Genomic DNA, 20,644 nt, shown 5'->3' on the forward strand with positions numbered 1-20,644 from the left:
AGGGTGACATGTAATGATCCGCTTTATATTTTTAAGCCTAAATAATCCTTGGGATGGCATTCTGCTACCATCTACTGGATAAAAAAATATGCAGCAAAAAATATCTCTACACGCTTTGTCACTCTAAGTCACAGGTGTCGGACTCCGGTCCTTGAGGGCCACAGTGGTTGCATGTTTTCATTCTAACCACCTTCTACAGTAGTGAGCCATTTTTACTGCTAATTAACTTTTTTTGCGTTTGTTTTAATTAACTTGACTCAGGCCCCTTAATTGTCTCTTTTTCCTTAATTAGTTGCCAAACAATAATGAGACATCAAACAAGCCACCATATGACCAACTCACCTGTGCCCATCACACAATATCTGAAAATAAAGAAAGGTGAACGTCTCAGTGAGATTGATCTCTCAGGTCACCAAAACATTTTGACGGTGTTCTTAGAAAAAACAGAAAAATCAACAAATTTGGAAATGAGAGCAGCAACAAGCCATTGAATTAAATAACGGGCTTAATTAACAGCAAGAATCAGCTTCTCATTAAGAGACTGTTTGGAGTGAAATTGGTTGGAGTTTGAAATCCCAGTTAAGCTGGTCATCTGTTGGCTCGTTTCATGTCTCATTTCTGTTTGGCTGCCATTTAATGAAGAAACAAATCATTTCAGAGGACTGAATCCTTAAAAACAGGGCTATTAAAATGAAGGAAAACAAGTTAATTAGCAGTGGAAACTTGTCACTGATTAGGAAAAGGGTTAGAATGAAAACCTGTAGCCACTGCGGCCCTCCAGGCCCGGAGTTCGACACCCCCGCTCTAAGGTATCTTGTCAATATTAATGAGTGGGGAGGAGCCTGCAATTAAAAGCACAATGGCAAACGAAAAACAGTAAAGGCAGTTTTCGAAAGAACTGCAACTGAACTACTGCTTGAATCAAGAGATAGTGATGATGATGATGTGAACTGATCATCTGATGTTGACACAGAAAGTGAAACTGATATACAGTATGATATGGTACTGTGCAACCAAACCACCACCAGAAATGTCTGGTGAATTCAGTCATGCGGTGTGACAGTAGTTGTGTGACAAAAAGGCAAAGTAATCGCAATCAAGTGCACAGACAAGCAAGATGTTAGCCATCTAAGCACTGTTCACAATACGCCAACTTGTTTGTGTCAGGAGAAAGCCTTGCACTGTGGTAGGCCTAGAATAACATAAGGGGCAGCGTTGATTGTGCGGATCAGGCAGTGACATTCCACCCACTCATGTACAAGCAGCAGAAAAAATATTACAAGAAAATTGCGCAAAGAAACAAACTTCTACTTTTCCGATTGCAACATTGGGCTACGCAGTGGTGACTGTCTCAAAACATATCACACAAAGGAAGAGTAATAAATCTACATCAGTCAATTAGTAGAGACTAGACATGTCATTTCCACTGTATTTATGTTGATGTTTTAGTATGTACATATTTTGTTACTGCGGTGGGTTGGCACCCTGCCCAGGATTGTTTCCTACCTTGTGCCCTGTGTTGGCTGGGATTGGCTCCAGCAGACTCCTGTGACCCTGTGTTCGGATTCAGCGGGTTGGAAAATGGATGGATGGATGGATATTTTTGTTAAATATAATAACATTTTTCTCGTTGAAAAAACTTCAACGTTTTTGGCTCATTTTTCCTGAGGTAAACATAATGTTCAATAATGTAATCTACCGACATAGAACATCAGAATATAAGAAATCCGTCAACCTCGTTTGTTTAGCTAATAGCTAAGCTGTCCCAATACCTCATCCTGTTACTTTTTAAAGGTTGTCAAGGTTTCTGCTTCAGCTACATCTCTCGATAGTTTGTTCCAGATTCACAAATCTTTTTGGTTAATGAAGTGCTTCCTGGCTTCAGTTCTAAATGCACTTGCCTTTAATTTCCACTGATATTCTCGAGTATGTGATTTACCCTTAAGCTGAATGAATTTGGTAGGATCTTCTTCATCAATGCTTTTAAGAACATTGAAAACCTAGACTAGGTGTCCACACAGTCTCTTCTGCTTGAGACTAAGCAGGTTTAATTCTCAGAGTCTGTCAGAGTACGACGTGTCCTTAAGTCCTGGGATGCTTGTGGTTGTTCTCCTCTGAACAGCGTCAAGTTCTGCTCTGTCTTTTTTGTGGTGAGGTGACCAGAAGTGCACACGGTACTCCAGATGTGGTCTCACTAGTGCATTATGTATGATTGTCTGAGAAGAGCGTCCCCCCATGTACATTCAACAGTTTTGTGATAGAAGGTAACATTTTATTTGCTTTTTAATTCTTTCGACACATTGCTTAGATGATGAAATTGTGTCAGTATAAACCCCTTAATCTTTTCAGAGATTGCTTAATTTAGGACAGTGTTTCCCATATTGCAATTGTTAATCGATGTTCCTTTTGCCCATGTGTAGCATTATGCACTTTTCTACATTCAACTGCATTTCTCAAGTGTTTGCCCAGTACCGAAGCTTGTCCAGGTCTTTCTGAATTGTTTTTGCTTCATCCACAGTATCTGCGATCCCTCCAGTTCTAGAATCTTCTGCATAGTTTACAACTGTACCAAAATCTGTCTCATTACTATAAGTTAGAAAAATGAATGATCCCAGAAACAGACACCCATTGATGACCGCACTCCACAGGTAGCATTCTCACCTTGTGTGTCCTCTTTGTCTCCTGCCAGTCAACCCACCCAAGATCCAGTTTTGTAGGTCATCTCCGATACAAACAGCTTCTATCGGGTGGCACACGAAAAACCGAACCATCTCCTACTCCAACGTCGACGTACATTTCTTAGCCCGAACACGAAACGAAAGATATACAATATAAAAATCCAATCGCAATTGTTTGAAGGAGCCATGTGCAATAAAATACACGTTTTCCTTGTCGTTTTCCTTCTGTTCTTGGACACAAGTCATTCTGTACGGCTTCATTTGTAGTGTGTGCAACACACGTTGGCAAGACCTGAACAAAACATTCACTTGTTGTGCCAATTTACGTGTCGATTTCCTAGGGCTTCTGGCCATCCATTCCTGAATATCTGCTAGGACCGCAGGTGTACGAATGGATGGGTCCCGATTCTTTTTGCAGTTTACAACTGACCCAGTCTTACGCCACTTCTTCACCAACTCGTGAATACTGCTCCTTAAAAGATCTGGTAGACACATACGCCTCCACTAATCCAATCCTCTGTTGCAGAGAATACATCTTCCAGATCTCTTTCATGCACGTCTGTACCCACTGGCTCATAGCTTCCTTACTAATGCACAGTTGGGGCTGATGACCCCATCGCAACAACTATGCTCCACGATCACAACGGCACCCGCCTGTATAATAGCTCAATTCAGAAGCTCGGAGATGGTTCAGGTTTTCGTGCGCCACCCTGTAGTTTCAGAATTAACTTTCGGTGTGCAGGATTGCAGCACATAAACATTTTGAAGTGTTGGTAAGGCCTGACGTGACTGGGTGGAGGGCATCCCTCCTGTTGTATTCCTAGCCCTGCACCTTTATTCTGTCATGCTAAATCATTCATTTCATTTGCTTGGGCCTCCTTGGCTTCTTCTGGTTTTGGGGATATCACCGGAGCACCCCTTCTGGTCACAACCTGAACAAATCTAAGGCCAATTTTAATATTAATGTATCCCTTGACTGATTCCTGACTAGGTCAGCATAGTGAGAGTGACACATCATGTGCCCAGGGGCCCATAAATCCATAATAACGCTGATGCGTGAGAGTCTTTTATTTTCCTACCAAAAGGAGTAAGATGAAAAAAAATTGCAGCAATAATAAAAAGTGACAACCTTCCTAAAAAAATGAATTATGGCACTTGTTCTCATCCTGTTCAAATAAACTAGAAAATCATAACACCTTTGACGCATTAATATGCAAACTTTTTGAGACGCAAATCATCCAGCTGCAGTCTGGGCTAAACTAACTAATTAGGTTTTATCCACCGTAAACGAGGAAAGTCGTGACAGCGAACACCGTGCACATAATTGTTCCAGAATTCACAGTGTGAAAGTGCGCAGCCCACAGAAAGAGCTGACGATGTCACATCCATTTCTTTTGTTTCATTTTAAATTTGTTTCTCCAACAAACAAACAATGAAGGTCTTATACCACGCGCTCCATGAAGCTATACAATGCAGTCGTTTAGAATAATGGTTTAATTGCCTTCTTTGTCTGCTCACTAAGATGACAGTTCTTTAATGCTACCAGCTGTTTCCTAGGTTTAATTTTGTTGAGGAATAAATATAATTTTTTTTTCTGTGTGTTAGTGCCATCTCCTGTTCAAACTAGCCTTAGGGAAACAGTTATCCGTTCCCGGCGCTTCAGAAGATGACAGCATGTTCCACTTTTTCCTTCCCATCACCAATCCTATTATCGTGCATGCTAACAAGTGCATTGGGAACAGACTAACACGGACAACTTAAGACAGGTGGGAAAACACCATCTTATAGTTTCAGTATGTAATGCTTGAAAGACTGGCTATTTTAAAATGAAATCTGCTTACTGATTCCAGTGATTATTGGAATTTCACATTCGATGTTAGCTTTAAAGCAACACTCTGGGCTTCTTTTAGCAAATATAATAAGCATCCCGTGGAGCACATTAAATTAACATGTGCTTACTTACCTGTAAAGGAAGTTCTGTCGGCTTGAATGAATCATGCATCAGTTGCACATCCTCACTCGCTGAGAACCTTCAGGAAATGCACCTGCGTGTCTGTGTGGGCCATCGTTCTTCTGTGGTTCAGTTCCCTTTATATTGTAATACTGTAAATGGTTTCCTTACTCTGTCACTGTTAACCTCAGAAAACCAACTTAAAAAGAAGAAGTAGGAGGAGGATGTGCACATAACGGGAAGTTCCACCAAGCTGGAAGAAAACTCTGCAGTAAAGTAAACTGACTTTCTTATCAGGGTGGACAGGATGCTGCAGACCATAATAGTTTTGGGGAGGTAAGGACCTTTTCAGCACTTGTAGATGAAGACCCAAAGTTGGAATTGCTGCCAAAGGAGCTTCTACAATGTACTGAATTAAGGGTTTGAATACTTGCAAGAGTGACAGATTTTAATGTTTGATTTCTAATAAATTTGGAAACTTTTCTGAAAACATGTCTTCACATTGTTATTATTGGTTACTGAGTGTGGACTGATGGAGAAAAATGTCAAATTTATCCATTTTAAATTAAATCTACAAAGCGATACAGTGTGCAGAATAGTGAAGGGGTCTGAATACTTTCTGAATTCACTGTACATGCAATAAATACACTAACCAACATTGTCAGTAAGTGAGTCGCCTTATGATCGGAGGATAAAAATGCTCCTGAAATAGGGGTGTGACTGCTACTGGTTATCTACCATTTGACAGAATTGAACACGGGAGAAAAGTGAGCGTGTGACTAAGGTCTTCAATACTCACACAAATTGACTTGATGAGAACATATTTTGCATAAAAAAGGGGATTTTATTTTATGCAAATGAGCTTACTCTATGCAAATTGGAATGTTTTTGATCAGAGGAGCTGTATAAGAAAGGGCAGAATGGGCTCTATTTTCTTAAGAGACTGCGTTCCTTTAACGTGGGTAGTGACCTCCTTCACATCTTCTACAACTCTGTGATGACCAGTGTGATATTCTACACTGTGGTGTACTCAGCTGGTAACGTCACTTCACTTCATGAACTGATGATCATAAACCAAGGCTGCCCCCAGCTTGCTTCGCTCGCCCACCCCGGGGTTTGGTTAACTGGATGTACAATTTTAAGAGACTGTTATTTTCATGGGAATTGTTACATAAGCATTATTTTCACTTTTACTTTTAAACTTTAGTAAAAACAATACTTGGAATTAACTTTTCTTCAAGATCGCATTGAGTTTTGATTCCGTGTTTGGACTTACATCGTGACAACTCAACGTTTATCTGCCCATGAGTGAATATCGTTTCTTTCTCTCTAATAAATAAAATGACTTTTTCGAATGTTTGTTCATGCTCTTTTTTCTTCGCTTTGTCGTTGACGTGTCATCTAGAATGTATAACATTATTGTCCTGATAAAATTTATAAGAGCTGAGAGCACAGGAAGTGTGTCTGACAAAAGCATTCATACGACTGAGGTTAGATGACCGTGGTCTTGTTTGAAAATATTTGTAAGTCGGGCGTGACTTGAAAGAATCTCAAGTTAAAAGTGTCCATCTCACGGGACTTCATACTGCACCAACATTTTTGGAATCTTTTAATTCTCACTGGCAACATGAATTAGACGATCTACAAGTCTCCAACTTAAAGTTTAAATTCGAACTATATATTCAATATGTTCCATTATTTCACCGACTACTAATTTCTGTTTTTTTGCGCTAAAGTGATCTTTCCTATTCTTTTTTTGAGACTTTGGAATTTTCGTACTTCCATTATCTCTAACCTGCTCTGCATGTGTACTGCGCCAACATTTTTTAAATTCTTTACGATGTTCTACTTTGTCATCTACTCTTTGTCCTTTATTTCCGGCCCCGTGTGTGTTTAAATCTGTTTAACGTATAAGTGTCTCTCTGAGAAAATCACATCTCGTCTCCTTCCAAGATTTCTTTTTTAAAATAGAGAGATGTCATATTCCTATTATCTGGGTCATTTCTTCAGGAGTTGTTTGTGAAAACTATTAAGGAATTCTTGACCTTTACTACTATAATTTTAATTAAGAGTCATGTGCAAATTCCACTATAAGGACACAGCCTATGAAGAGCCTGAAGTGAAACTCCAGCATTGAACAGATGTGGTCACACCTTATTGAATTCAAGGTGTCAACCTGTCAGGAGACATTAAACATCAAAGGGGGGTGGGGGGGGGCGCATAGCTGTTGTTGATGTAAACTCATTTGATTACAGAAAACAAAAATGCTCTACTACATATACAGTTCCTTCACAAAGTATTCAGACTGTTTTCACATTTTGCCATGTTGTAGACTTGTGCTAAAACCGTTTACATTCATTTTTCCCTCATCAAACAATATCCAATACTCCAGAATGAAAAAAAGCAAAAATTGAGTTTTAGAAATGTTTGAAAATTTAATAAAAATAAAAAGCTGAATTATCACATTATCACAAGTTTTCAGACCCTTTGCTATGACACTTGAAATCTGGCCTAGCTGCAACCTATTCTATTGGCCATCATTGAGATGCTTCTAACACCTTTTTTGGAGTTCACCTGTGGTCAGTTCAATTGGTTACACACAATTAGGAAAGGCACATGCCCGTCTATAGAGGGTCCAACAGCTGACAATGTGTATCAGAGCAAAAAACTAAGCCACAAGGCTGAAGGAACTAACTGCCTGCGGAGCTCAGTGACACAACTCTGCTGATCATGCAGCATTGAAGGTTTTCAAAAGCACAGATGACTTCATTAATTTTAAAATTCAAGACATTTCAACAACTGTGACTCTTCCTAGAGCTGGCCACTCTGCAAAACTGAGCAATCAGGGGAGAACGGTCATGCAAAGGAAGATGACAATCTGGCTGAGCTCCAGAGAACCTGTATGGAGATGAGAGAAACGTCTAGAAGGGCAATCACCTCTGCAACAATCCATCAGTCTGGACTTTATGACAAAGTGGACAGACAAAAGCTTCTCCTCAGTAAAAGATACACAGAAGCTCACTTGGAGTTCACAAAAAAGTCCCTAAAGGACTCCCAGACTGTCAGAAACAAGATTCTCTGGTCTGATGCAACCAAGATTCGAGTCATATCTGGAGTACCACTAGGTACCACCAGGGCCATCTTAACACATGGGCATGCTGGACAGTATCCCGGGGCCCCCACAGGCATAGGTGCCCTATGCTAATCTATGTATATTGTGACTTGCTGAGTGGTTGTATAGGTAGGGGCCCCATTGCACTGTTTTGCCTGGAGTCCTATAATGCTGTTAAGACAGCCCTGGGCCCCACTTATCACCTATGCAATACCATTCGAATTGTGAACCATGGTGGTGGCAACATCATGATGTTGGGTTTTTTTCAGCGGCACGGACAAGAAGACTAAACAGAATTGAGGAAAAGTTGAACAGAGTAAAGTACAGTGAAATCCATAATGAAAACCTGCCCCAGAATGCTTTGGACCTCAGGCTGGGATGAAGGTTTACTTTCCAACTGGACAATGACCCTAAGCTCAAAGAAAAGACAACACAGGAGTGGCTTAGGGATGACTATGGGCATGTCCTTGAGTGTCCCAGCCAAAGCCCAGAGTTGAACCCAATCAAACATCTCTGGAGAGACCGTAAAATAGCAGTCCACTGATGGTCTCCATCCAACCCGACAGAGTTGAAGAATGGAAAAATCCCCAAATCCAAGTGTGTGAAGCTTGTCACGTCAAAAGACTCCAGACTGTATTCACTGCCAAAGGGGCTTCAACAAAGTACACACATATATTGTGACATGGGACCCGGCTGGGACACCCCTGCTGCTTATGTTCCGGGGGAGCAACCATGGGCAGCTCAATACCTCCCCCGGGATGCTTGGTGGCAGCCTCCCTGGGGGTCGGTGATTCCCCAACCTCCCGCTGGGCTCCGTGGGAGATGGAGTCCTCCACAGCCTGGTTAGGACCCGGGGTGGCCACTGGGGGTGGGCTGTCTGGATTCAACAGCCAGGCTGGAGGAGTCATCAGCCCCACCCGGAAGTGCAATTGGGACCAGGTGATCAAACACCTGGAACACTTCCGGGTGGGCTATAAAAGGGGCCAGCCACCAACACTCGAGAGCCAGAGTCGGGAGGAGGAGGACTAAGCTTGAGGAGGAGTGGTGGTAAAGGAGAAAATGTTGTGTTGTGGTTCTTGTTGTGCTTTGGGACTGTGTACTGCCTGTGGGTCACGGGGAAGATGTGCGCCCACGGGTGAAGAAAAAATAAACTCTTTGGTTGTTTCATACGTGCCTCCGTGTCTATCTGTGTTGGGTCAGGTGCCTACATAGCGCCTTTGTTACAATATTTACATTTCTTTATTTGGCCAATGCCTTTATCCAAAGCAGCTTACAACTTCTTTTTCCAATTGGAGCACAGGCAGGTGAAGTATTGAGTAAGGGTCTAAATACTTGTTTCAAGCTGATATTTCAGCTTTTGATTTTTAATAAATTTGTTGTCATACATGGGCATCTGACAATCAACTTCCAGGCTCAGATAAAGTAGGAAATACCCCTCCAGGGTAACAGGGGGCACCACTGGTAACAGTACCGTGTCTTATCTCCTCTGCATTTCCGAGAAGCCACCCACTGAGGGCATCTAAGCCCCGCCTTTTACCATTGAAGCCCTGCCTCTTCTGGGTGGGACCATATAAATCCAAGAGCTCCCGGAAGATGTTTCCTCAGTCTGAGGATAGCAGTCTCGCATGACGAGCTCCCTGACCTGGATCTGCTAGACAGAGCTGAATTTTTAAATAAGTCGCCTAGGCTCACACAGCATCCGATACGCCTCCTTTCTGTTGCACCACAGCATGCTCATTTTTGTTCAGTGTTTTGGACAATTGCAGAAAATGAGGTGGCGTGGTTGGTACCCCATCTTTCTTTTTTTGGGACTTTACGTTGTAAACATTTCTAAAATCCTTCCATATCTTTGTCATTCTGGGATATTGAGTTTAAAAAATAAAAATATAATTGAAATGATTCTAGCACAAGGCCGCAACAAAGCAAAATGTATAAAAGTAAAGGGGTCTAAATACTTTGACAATCCAGTGTATATTCCTTTTTATTACTATGTACATTTTAATAATGTGCAGCTTCTGTTCTGCTTATGTGTTAAATGCCAGGTCTATCAATGAGCATACCAACACATTTTTGAGGTCTTATATTCTTGCGAATCCTACATAGCAGCATAAACATTAATTTTGTATCAAGATGACATTTGACATTTAATGTTCATAGAAGAAAACCATTTATTGACTTACAATGTAGGTAAAGGCTGTCCTAGTGCCCAGTAATATACTGCTGTTTCTCAGTTAGTTGCTAACCTATTGCCATTACCTAAGAGCCAACAAATTCTTGAATAGTGTGAGATAAGTTGACGTGTAAACCAGACACTATACAATTTATAGTGTGAACAGAAGTAACCCCTGACATTGGAAAAAAAATCCCATTTCTGATTGTTCTGTACGTGTGCTGAAGAATATTCCATTTCAGATGCAGACTGGAGTCTGTGAGGTGATACGTTATGGGAAATGTCAGTTCCCGTTAATCAGTGCCCCTCTCAAGACAACTTTACCTATTAGACTCATTAGCAAATAAAATCCTTGTAGGCACGCTAATTGTTTTCTGCCCTTTTGTCTTTTTTCACTTTAATTTGCAATTAGTTACTTTTAATTATCCTAACCTAGGAAACTCAGTCAGTTTACCCCAAATGCCCTTGAAACAAAGGAAGGCTTCTTCCTTTCGGCTGACAAAAGGAGAATCAGTTTCCGCTGCCTGATGGGCAACACTGATCTAAGGGATAGTGGGGTTGAATCTGAGCTTTCAATGTTATCAAAAGACTCACATGAAAAACTTGCTTAGTGTCTTGAAAATTAGGATCAGCCCTTTTAATGGGAATGCGGCGCAGAAGGTAGAGCCCAAGAACAGTGACTCAAAGCAGCTATCGATTTTTTGCCTATAAACTACTGTACAGGAATGATGTATGCACTGGCTGAAAGAATTTAAAAATATATCTGAATATTCAAGTAAAATCTATTCCATGAAATGTCATGCTGAAGATTTAAAATGCCACAATGGAAAACTGCAAACCAAACATGATCGAGTATAATTTTGTTTTACTCTGGCCAGAGACTGACAAGAGTTATTTTATGGGGTCTATGCTATAGTTCAGGGGTCGGCAACCTTTCAGCAGTGTTGTGTCAAACCTATCTGACAATTTTACTCCGCGTGCCAACATAATTCTACCAATTTTGTTATATATACAGTAGTATCAAAATTGGTCCGGTTATAATAAAGCCCTTTATGACCGGATCTTATATTATTGGTCATGCAATATTTTAAAATACTAGGAGGCTCGCTTCGCTTGCCTGCCCCCGGGTTTGGTTAACCGGATATACAATTTTAAGAGACTGTTATTTTCATGGGAATTGTTACATATGCATTATTTTCACTTTTACTTTAAAATTTTAATAAAAACAATATTTGGAATGAACTTTTCTTCAAGATTGCATTGAATTTTGATTCCGTGTTTGGACTTACATCATGACAACGCAACACATACCTGCCTGTGAGTGAATATTGTTTCTTTCTCTCTAGTAAATCAAATGACTTTTTCAAATGTTTGTCCATGCTCTTTCTTCTTCGCTTAGTCGTGGACATGTCATCTAGAATGTATAAAATTATTGTCCTGATAAAATTTATAAGAGCTGAGAGCGCAGGAAGTGTGTCTGCCAAAAGCATTCATACGACTGAGGTTATATGACCGTGGTCTTGTTTGAAAATACTTGTAAGTAGTGCGTGACTTGAAAGAATGTTTCACGGGACTTCATACTGCGCCAACATTTTAAGAATCTTTTAATTTTTGCTGGCAATACGTATTAGACAATCTACGTCTAATCTACATCTCCGACTTAAACGTTAAATCTGAACAATATATTCGATCGGTTTTTGCTGTTCCGTTATTTCACTGAGTAATAATTTGCATTGGTTTGCACTAATGCAATCTTTCCTATTCTTTTTTGAGACTTTTGAATTTCCGTACTTCCATTATCTCTAACCTGCTCTGCATGTGTACCGCGCCAACATTTTTGAATTCGTTACAACGTTTTACTTTGTCATCTACTCTTTTTCCTTCATTTCCAGCTCCGGGTGTGGTCTCGTCTTGCGGAACATATAAGTGTCTCTCCGAGGAAATCACATCTCGTTTCCTTCCAAGATTTTTTTTTTCTAATAGAGAGACATAGGATCATATGTGAAAAGAATGTTTTGTCAAATTTTTTGATAGTTAATTCGGTGGGTTTATTTTTGGTTCCAATTATTCCGACTAAAATAAGTAGTTTGTTTCTTAAAGCCAGAAACAGCCCATTTTATAGCTTCACTTTTCTCATCAGAGTTTTTAAACGTGGACTGATGTTAAGTTTGATAATGTCCTTGTACACTTGATGTACGACACATGACGCTTTCAAAGCATAACGCACACACAGCATGTTCCTTTTGTTGTACAAATCCATATTCATTCGTCCAAGAGTCTTGAAAAGAGCGAACAACCTGTTTTTGTCTTTTATGAGTCATTTTAGGGCAGTATATTACTTAATAATAGCAAGAGGTTTGTTTTAACGTATCACGGCCTGCACTGAACACATGGTTACTGTGAGTCGCATGCGCAAAACGTGGGTGGGGGACGTGGAGTGCAAATGCATGCGCTGTAATTACAATATAATAACAAAAGGTTTGTTTAACGTACCATGGCCTGCACTGAACACATGGTTTCCATTTCTATGTGAGTCGCATACACAAAACATAGGTGATGGAGCGAATTCGTGTGCTGTAATTAAAATATATATTTTTTTACTATATTTCAATTCAATCAGAATGCCATTGAAAATCGTTCCATGTGCCAAGCGTGCCATAGGTTGAGACTTTTGCTTTTGGATATGCTCCACAAGTGTTCCATGTGTATTAAGCAATACAAAACCTGAATGCTCAGAGACAAAACTACTGAAGTATGACGAGCTTTAGTTCCTGTACCTCAGCTTTGATTTTGTTGTCTCCAAAACACAGATGTTGCAGGTAAGCAGCAGCGTTGGATTGAACTGATGGAAACTGATGTTGCAGCATCTGGATAACTTCGGGAAGCTCTGGGTCTCTCCATCCAAACTCTCTGAAAACAAAATGACAAAAAGTATTTCATTTAGTTCTCCTTTTGTGCTCTTTTCTATTCAATGTACCATTATACAAAGTAAGGTAATCTAACACTTTCTAAAGGCATATATTGAATTGAAATATTAGAACTATTCTTTTAAAATATTTTTCTTAATAATGATAAAACATTTAATTAGTTATATAATAATAAAGAGAAGACATTCCTATGCATACAGTACACCACATTATGATTCTGTTGTCATATTAGATGGCCAAGCGCAGATTGGCTGGGTGGCCAGTTGGCCTCGGTCTCCAGGATTGTGTCCGACTTTGTCTTTGTCTGCTCTAATTGACCAGGGACCCCCATAAGGTTTGTGACTCTCCCTGCAGCCATGGACGCCACTCTTGGTGGGTCATTTGGTAGTTTGTAAGTGAGGATGGATTAGGGCAAGAGAGGGTCCGCAATGAGTTTGTAGGTGCAATGTGCAAAGAAAGACTTGATACCGTGCAAAAATCAATATAAACCATGACATGAAGAAATAAATACTTATAAAATCAGAGGCTTTGGGAGTTTTGTAAAATCAGGCCATAAAGGAATATAACAGGTAAAATCCAAGAAAGATCAGACAGTCATGAATTCGTTCCTCAGATCCACAACCTTCCTAAGCACGACACACCCAGCGCTCATAAACGGTGCCATGTCACAACATCGCCACCTAAATGCTAAGAGCCTTGAGACAAACTGATCGCTCTGTTTATTCCAGTCTCACATGATTGGGAAGTGTCGAGCCTGCAGATCTCCTCAGACAATCTTCCTGTCTCCTCCGCTCTTTCTCAGCAGAATTAAACATCATCACCAAACTCAGCCTCACCAGCTCTCCCTCTGCTGCTGACTTCGGTGCCCACAGAGAGTCGTTCAGAGCTTCCTATCCCTCCTTGCTACTTACTGTACTTCAGTGGAACAGGTTTACCAGTAGAAGGAGATTTTAAATTAGCTGATTGGCTCACTATTCCCCTCAGTCTTTTTCCGTCTAGGCTCTCTTGCTCCTTCCTTCACTCTTGATTTCTCACTACCATCCCATAGATCTTCACTTTCACTCTTGCTGATACCCGTCTGTCACAAATCCCTCCTGACACTCTTCTCCACCCATTCCACCCTGCCTGCACTCTCTTCTTCACCTCTCTTACTCACTCCCTGTTACTCTGTACTCTGTATTTAAAGTATTTAAACTCATCCACCTTCGCCAACTCTACTCCTTGCATCCTCACCATTCCATGGACCGTTCCTCTCATTTTTACACACATGTATTCTGTCTTGTTCCTACTGACCTTCATTCCTCTCCTCTCCAGAGCATATCTCCACCTCTCCAGGGTTTCCTCAACCTGCTCCCTACTATCGCTACAGATCACAATGTCATCAGCAAACATCATAGTCCTCGGAGACTCCTGTCTAATCTCGTCTGTCAGCCTGTCCATCACCATTGCAAATAAGAAAGGGCTCAGAGCCGATCCCTGATGTAATCCCACCTCCACCTTGAATGCATCCGTCACTCCTACCGCAGACCTCACCACTGTCACACTTCCGTCATACATATCCTGTACAACTCTTACGTATTTCTCTGCCACTCCCAACTTCCTCATACAATACCACAACTCCTCTGGAGGCACCCTGTCATATGATTTCTCCAGGTCTACAAAGGCACAATGCAACTCCTTCTGGCCTTCTCTATACTTCTCCATCAACATCCTCAGAGCAAACATCACATCTGTGGTGCTCTTTCTTGGCATGAAACCATACTGCTGTTCACTAATCATCACCTCACTTCTTAACCTAGCTTCCACTACTCTTTCCCATAACTTCATGCTGTGGCTCATCAATTTTATCCCTCTGTAGTTACTGCAGTCTTGCACATCCCCCTTATTCTTAAATATTGGCACCAGTACACTTCTTCTTCTCCACTCCTCAGGCATCCTCTCACTTTCCAAGATTCCATGAAACAATCTTGTTAAAAATTCCACTGCCATCTCTCCAGCCCTGTATATAACTGAACAGAAAGAATCAGTTATAGATGGACTGAAAATAAGGCCCAGGAGATGAAGTCAGAAAAGCAACCTAAGACTGAGGCCAGCAAGTAAGAAACATAGTATTTTAATCAGAGTCCAAAGCATGAAGCAGAAATCTTAGTCAACATTGACAAAGCGAGAGGGAACAGGAGTGAAGAAGTTGAGTGGTATTTATATATCAATAGAAGAGACAAGAATCGAGGTCAAGAAATAAAAATGAGTGAAAAGCAAGAGATCAAACTAATGAGATACGTCACACGGCAAGTTCTATACAATAATGTTAGATACTTCGATGAGTCAGAATTGTGTGATACTGACTGTCGCGGTGATGACGTTACACAACGTGCACCTCCGGCCATTAAGGTTATCAGCAACCTAACAACTGCAAAACAGCAATGGCGGCGTTTAGGGTTAAGCTTAGGGTTAGGGCTTAGACTTACGGTTAGGGTTAGGGTCGAGGACAAAAGAATTTAAAAAGAAAATTTCATAAAAACACATTACAACAAAGAATAAATGTAACTACCAAATTCCTTGACCTCAGAAATACCCAAGACATTAGCTTAATAACTTTGAGACCAAGAAATTACTTCAAAAAATTAAAAAATGACAGTGCTCTTATTTTTGACTTTGATTTTTGTTGCACGCTTTGGGTTTTGGTGACAGTTCCGTGTCCTTCCAGTTTGTGACATTTTTTGCCTTTTTCTCGCAGTTACTTATCAAATATTGTTGCTAGTTTACTAGCATAAAACTGGTATTTGGGGTAAGGCTGGGTTTTGTTCACCAGGATGTATTTTTAAAGCCCAAAGTTAAATTGTAGGGTATGATCTACTTTGAGTTTGAGGGCCAGGTAGAACATAACAATGATGTACTGCCTCCTGAGCATTTGAGTATGCCAATTACTGCTACAATGTCACATGTTAAAAGTGTTAAAGAGTAAAAGACAAGACAAGAATCAACTACAAATTAGCTCAACAAAATCGCATCATTTCCTGGGCCGTGAAACCTCAAAGATGCAAACCCGAAAACAGTGTAGGAAACACTTGATTAATATGCACACTATACAGGTATATTTTATTTTTTGATTATCAGTATATATTTTGCATGCTAATCAGGAAGCTTAGAATTGAAATGATTTATTGTATCTGATTTTAGAGGCACAGTAATGAGAGCTGCTCCTGAAAAAATCCAGGGTCCCGTGTCCAGCCACCCATGTCTGTCTTTAGCTTGCATGTGCTCGCTAGATATAAATGCACTATATGATAGATAGATAGATAGATAGATAGATAGATAGATAGATAGATAGATAGATAGATAGATAGATAGATAGATAGATAGATAGATAGATAGATAGATAGATAGATAGATAGATAGATAGATAGAACGTCTATGGTGATCTTAAAGCTGTGGCACTGCTCCTAGAAACAGAGTTCTGATATACCAAATTCTGCAAGTAGAACATTTGTGCTAAAGAATCTCATGACATCAAGTAGAACTTGCCACTCTGTAATGGCAGAACAGTATGGAAGGCATTCAAGGATGTTGTTGAGACATTTCTTGCTAACTAAAGAACACTGAACTGTCTCCAGCATGCAAAACCATGAAGTGCAACGTGTCACTAAAGATTCATTTTCTGTGTTCACACTTTGACTCTTTCCCTGCTAATCTTGGTGTTGTCAGTGAAGAAAATAGTAAAAGGTTTTCCCGGTATCGGGGCAAGTGGAATCCATCAATATTGGCCAACTCTTGTTGGAAACCGAAAACCAAAAGCGTCAGAAGATGAGAACAGATGAAAATATAGCAGCAAATAACTTTTAGCTCAATTGACCTAATGCAATGTCAGCATCATTAAGCGAATAAGATTTCAAAATTCAATAAAAATGAATTTCTTGTTTCAGGACAAAAACCAAACAATGAAGCCCAAGGAATTTTTTGTAGACCTCCACGATAAAACTGTGGTGGGGCATAGAAGAGGTCAAGGAGATAAAACTATTTCTGATGTTTTCACTGTTCCCAGGAGCACAGTGGCCTCAATAATTTTGGAACTGAAGGAGTTTGGAACCACCAGGACTCTTCCTAGATTTGGCCATGCAGTTAAATTGAGTAGCCGGGCAAGAAGGGCCTTGGTCAGGGAGGTGACCAAGAACACAATGGTCTCTCTAACACTGCTTGAGAGAGTCCTCTGCTGATAAGGATGGTAGGATAACCATCTCAGCAGCACTCCATCAATCAGGCACATACTGTAGAGTAGCTAGACAGAAGCCACTCTTGAGTAAAAGGCAAATGACAGTTTAAAGGACTCTGAGTTCACGAGGGGTCTGATGAGACAAAACTCAACTCTTTGGGGAGAACTTCCAAGCATTATGTCTAGTGGAGACCAGGCACTGCTCATCACTTTCCTAATACAGTCCCTACAGTAAACCATGGTGGTGGCAGCATTATGCTATGGGGGGCTTCGTCCCTCAGAATGGAGGGAAGGATGAATGCTGTCAAATACAAAGGGATCCTTGAAGAAAACCTGCTCCAGAGATCAAGCCAACCTCAGACTTGGTGTGTCGGTTCACCTTTCAGCACGACAATGACCCAAAGCATACATTAACCAAGATGGCACTGGAATGGCTTTGGGACAAGGTTCTGACTGTTCATGACCGACTTAGCCTAAGCCCACACTTACACCCCATAAAACATTTGCAGATGGGGGTTTAGCGATGCTTTCTATTCAATCTAATGGAGTTTGAGAGGATCTGTTAGGATAAACTGCTCCAATTCAGGAGTGCAAAGCTAATAGAGACGTACCCAGGAAAACTCAAAGCTGGAATTGTTGTCAAAGGGGCTTTAACAAAGTAATGAATTAAGGGTCTGAATGCTTATATGAATAGGAGATTTTAGTTTTGATTTTTTAATAAATTAGAAAACTTCCTAAAAATGTGTTTTCACTTTGTCGATTGATAAGAAAATTAAATAAAGTGTGCAGAAAGTAAAGGGGTCTGAATTCTTTCTGAATCCACTGTATGTCTATTTTATCCAGTTTAGTAACCTTGATATCTTATGAATGTTTACATACTAGGAGATAAATTTTAATATTGTCAAAGTCTTAATCTTAAATTCTTACTTAGCATCTTGGGTCCTGTTTGCTGTAAAATCTCTTAAGGGTCTTATTGAAAGTGCTAAGAATTAGCCAAAAATTTGTTTGTTCCAATAACCACATGCAGTAAGACCCCCTTCTCACCAACAATAAGCCTCGTTTAGGTCACTGGATAGGTGAAGAGAGCCTGAGGTCCCATCGGTCGGGCTGGATAGCCTGGGGGTCCCCCGTGACACGAGTACATGAAAATAAATCTTCAACAACTGTGGCTGTGTGCCTCTGCCAGCATTGTGAATTATAAACACACTTGGCCATTGGATTTTTCTTTTTTTGTTCATAAAACATAAGAACACTTTAATCCATTTTCAATCCATTGATTACCAACATCAATTTCCTTGTAAAACCAAGATCTCATTGACTAAAATCACATCTAAAGAGATGAATGTGTGAATATGTTAGCAGTGACAGCCACAGGCAGTTTTTGACTTTGACTGCTACTGTTTCAGAAAAATAAGTTACTTTCTGCACATAGTTATGCTTATTTATAAATTCAGTAATGGAAAGGCTAGGTATTAATAATAATTGTCAGATTTTGAAATGTGCCTGTATATCAATGTAGAATAAACTAAAAAGTATTACAAACATTCAAGTGTTGATTTTTGATGATTCATGTATCTCACATATTAAATTTTTCTTCTACTAATGTAGGGCGGAGTGGTGGCTCTGAGGCTGGAGATCTGCACTGGTAATCAGAAGGTTGCCAGTTCAAATCCCATCAATACCAGAAGTGACTCTAGTCCATTAACCTGTAATTGCTCCGTCCTGGGTATGACGTTAATTGGCATCCAGCCCCACAAGTAGGCCCTCCAACCTGCAGGGTTGTGTGCATCAGGACTGGCACTCCAGCCACCATTAAAAAAAAAAACCTCACACTGTCCTCATTGCATCTGAACCAGTGTGGTGCTGAGGTGTCACCGGTCACATTGCTGCACTCGGTTTCTAATCTGGGATCTTGAGGTGGTTTGTCACCTACTAATGTTCCCAGATTCAGACAGGCACTGAGTAAGCTGGAATATGAGGGCATGACAAGAACATGCAGATGACATGGCTAAAAGAGCCACTTTAAAATCTACATACTACAGCCAACATCTTGTCATGCTCAGATTTACAAAAATTCTTAATTATTGTCTCATATCAACATCAGTGCACTTTTTGACATTCTGTCACTGGCTTGAGGGGTTAAAAGACAATGTAAGTCATTAAGATGAAGCAAAGTGCAGAATATAAACTAATGTGGACACACTTGTGTGCTGTGACTGTGCTGTGAACAACTAGTCTCATTTATCCAACCATCTATCCATTTTCTTAACCCACTGATCAATGGCAGGGTAGCCGGGAAGCTGAAGCCTATCCCAGCAAGCATCAGGCACAAAGCAGGAACAATCATGGAGAAATATTTTGGATAAATTTAAATAAATACACAAATAAATAAATACATTGTGAAATTTGACAATAGACATATATATATTATAAGAAAGGCACTATATTGTGCCCTACCCGACACAGACTTGACACGGAAGGCACGTATAAAAACCAAGAAACTTTTATTTTCTACATCTGTGGGGCACGTCTTCCCCGTGAACCCCACAAGCAATACACAGTCCCAAGTACAGCACTTAGCACCACCAAAACACTCTTCTCTCTTTTCTCTTTCCCCACCACTCCTCCACAGCTTTGTCCTCCTTCCACCCGACTCTGGCCCCTGAGTGGTAGTTGCTGGTTCCTTTCATGGCCCACCCGGAAGTGCTCCAGATGCTTGATCACCTGTTTCCAATTGTACTCCCAGGTGGAGTTGAAGATTAGTCCAGCTGGGCTCAGGGACCCATGCCGCTCCCCCTGGCGGACACCCCAGACCCCAACAGGGCTATGGGGAACTCCACTTCCCATGAAGCCCTGCAAGAGACTGAGGCACCGCTCTAACCCAGGGGGGCGGCCATCCGGTGTCCAGGGGGATGTACTGCACCGTCCAGGGCTGCTCCCCCTGAATAAACATCGAAGGGGCTAGTATATATATATATATATATATATATATATATATATATATATATATATATATATATATATATATATATATATATATACTAGCCGTGCCTGGCTCCCCACTCCTGATGTCACTCTTCCCACTCCCCTCAGCCTGCAGCCTCTGTCTCAGGTTAGCACGAATATATCGTTCCTGCAAGAGAACTATGATTCTTAGCACAATGACAGAAGTCACAAAATAAACCGGAATGTTCAAGGAAATTCTAGAAAAAAACGATCTAAATCCATTAAGTAAATCTCTCGTTCACTAACTAAGCGGAGTTAAGGGTATGCCCCAAGGCAGATGTGTTTGTGAGGAGGGGCCCACCCCCCTCCCCGCAGCCCGATGAGTCGCTCTCAGATTCGCACTAATAAATTGGTACCACAAGCAAACTATGATACTTAGAGTGATGAGAAAGTCACAAAAATCAACGGAATGTTCAAGCAAATTATAGAAAAAATCCGTTAAGTAGTTCTCTCGTGAAAAGCGGACAGACATACAAATGGGTCTAAAAAACTATAAGAGATTTCATGCTTAGACCACAAAATTTTTAAAACCGTTTCTTAGAGAGCACCAATGGGTCAAAGGTAACCTACATTCCAAATGTCAAGTCCCA

The 20,644-nt window shown here is 40.6% G+C and overlaps 1 protein-coding gene across 1 annotated transcript in view; it reads right to left on the reverse strand.

Moving 5' to 3' along the window:
• The window catches only part of ctnnd2a (catenin (cadherin-associated protein), delta 2a), a 1,670,075-nt gene that overhangs the window by 313,703 nt on the left and 1,335,728 nt on the right, over positions 1-20,644 (reverse strand). Inside the window, exon 12 of the mRNA XM_051929317.1 lies at positions 12,689-12,821. Within this exon, the coding sequence (XP_051785277.1) occupies positions 12,689-12,821 (133 nt within the window). The remainder of the gene's footprint in view (positions 1-12,688; positions 12,822-20,644) is intronic.

This window comes from Erpetoichthys calabaricus, chromosome 6 (assembly GCF_900747795.2).
Source record: "Erpetoichthys calabaricus chromosome 6, fErpCal1.3, whole genome shotgun sequence".
NCBI lineage: Eukaryota > Metazoa > Chordata > Cladistia > Polypteriformes > Polypteridae > Erpetoichthys > Erpetoichthys calabaricus.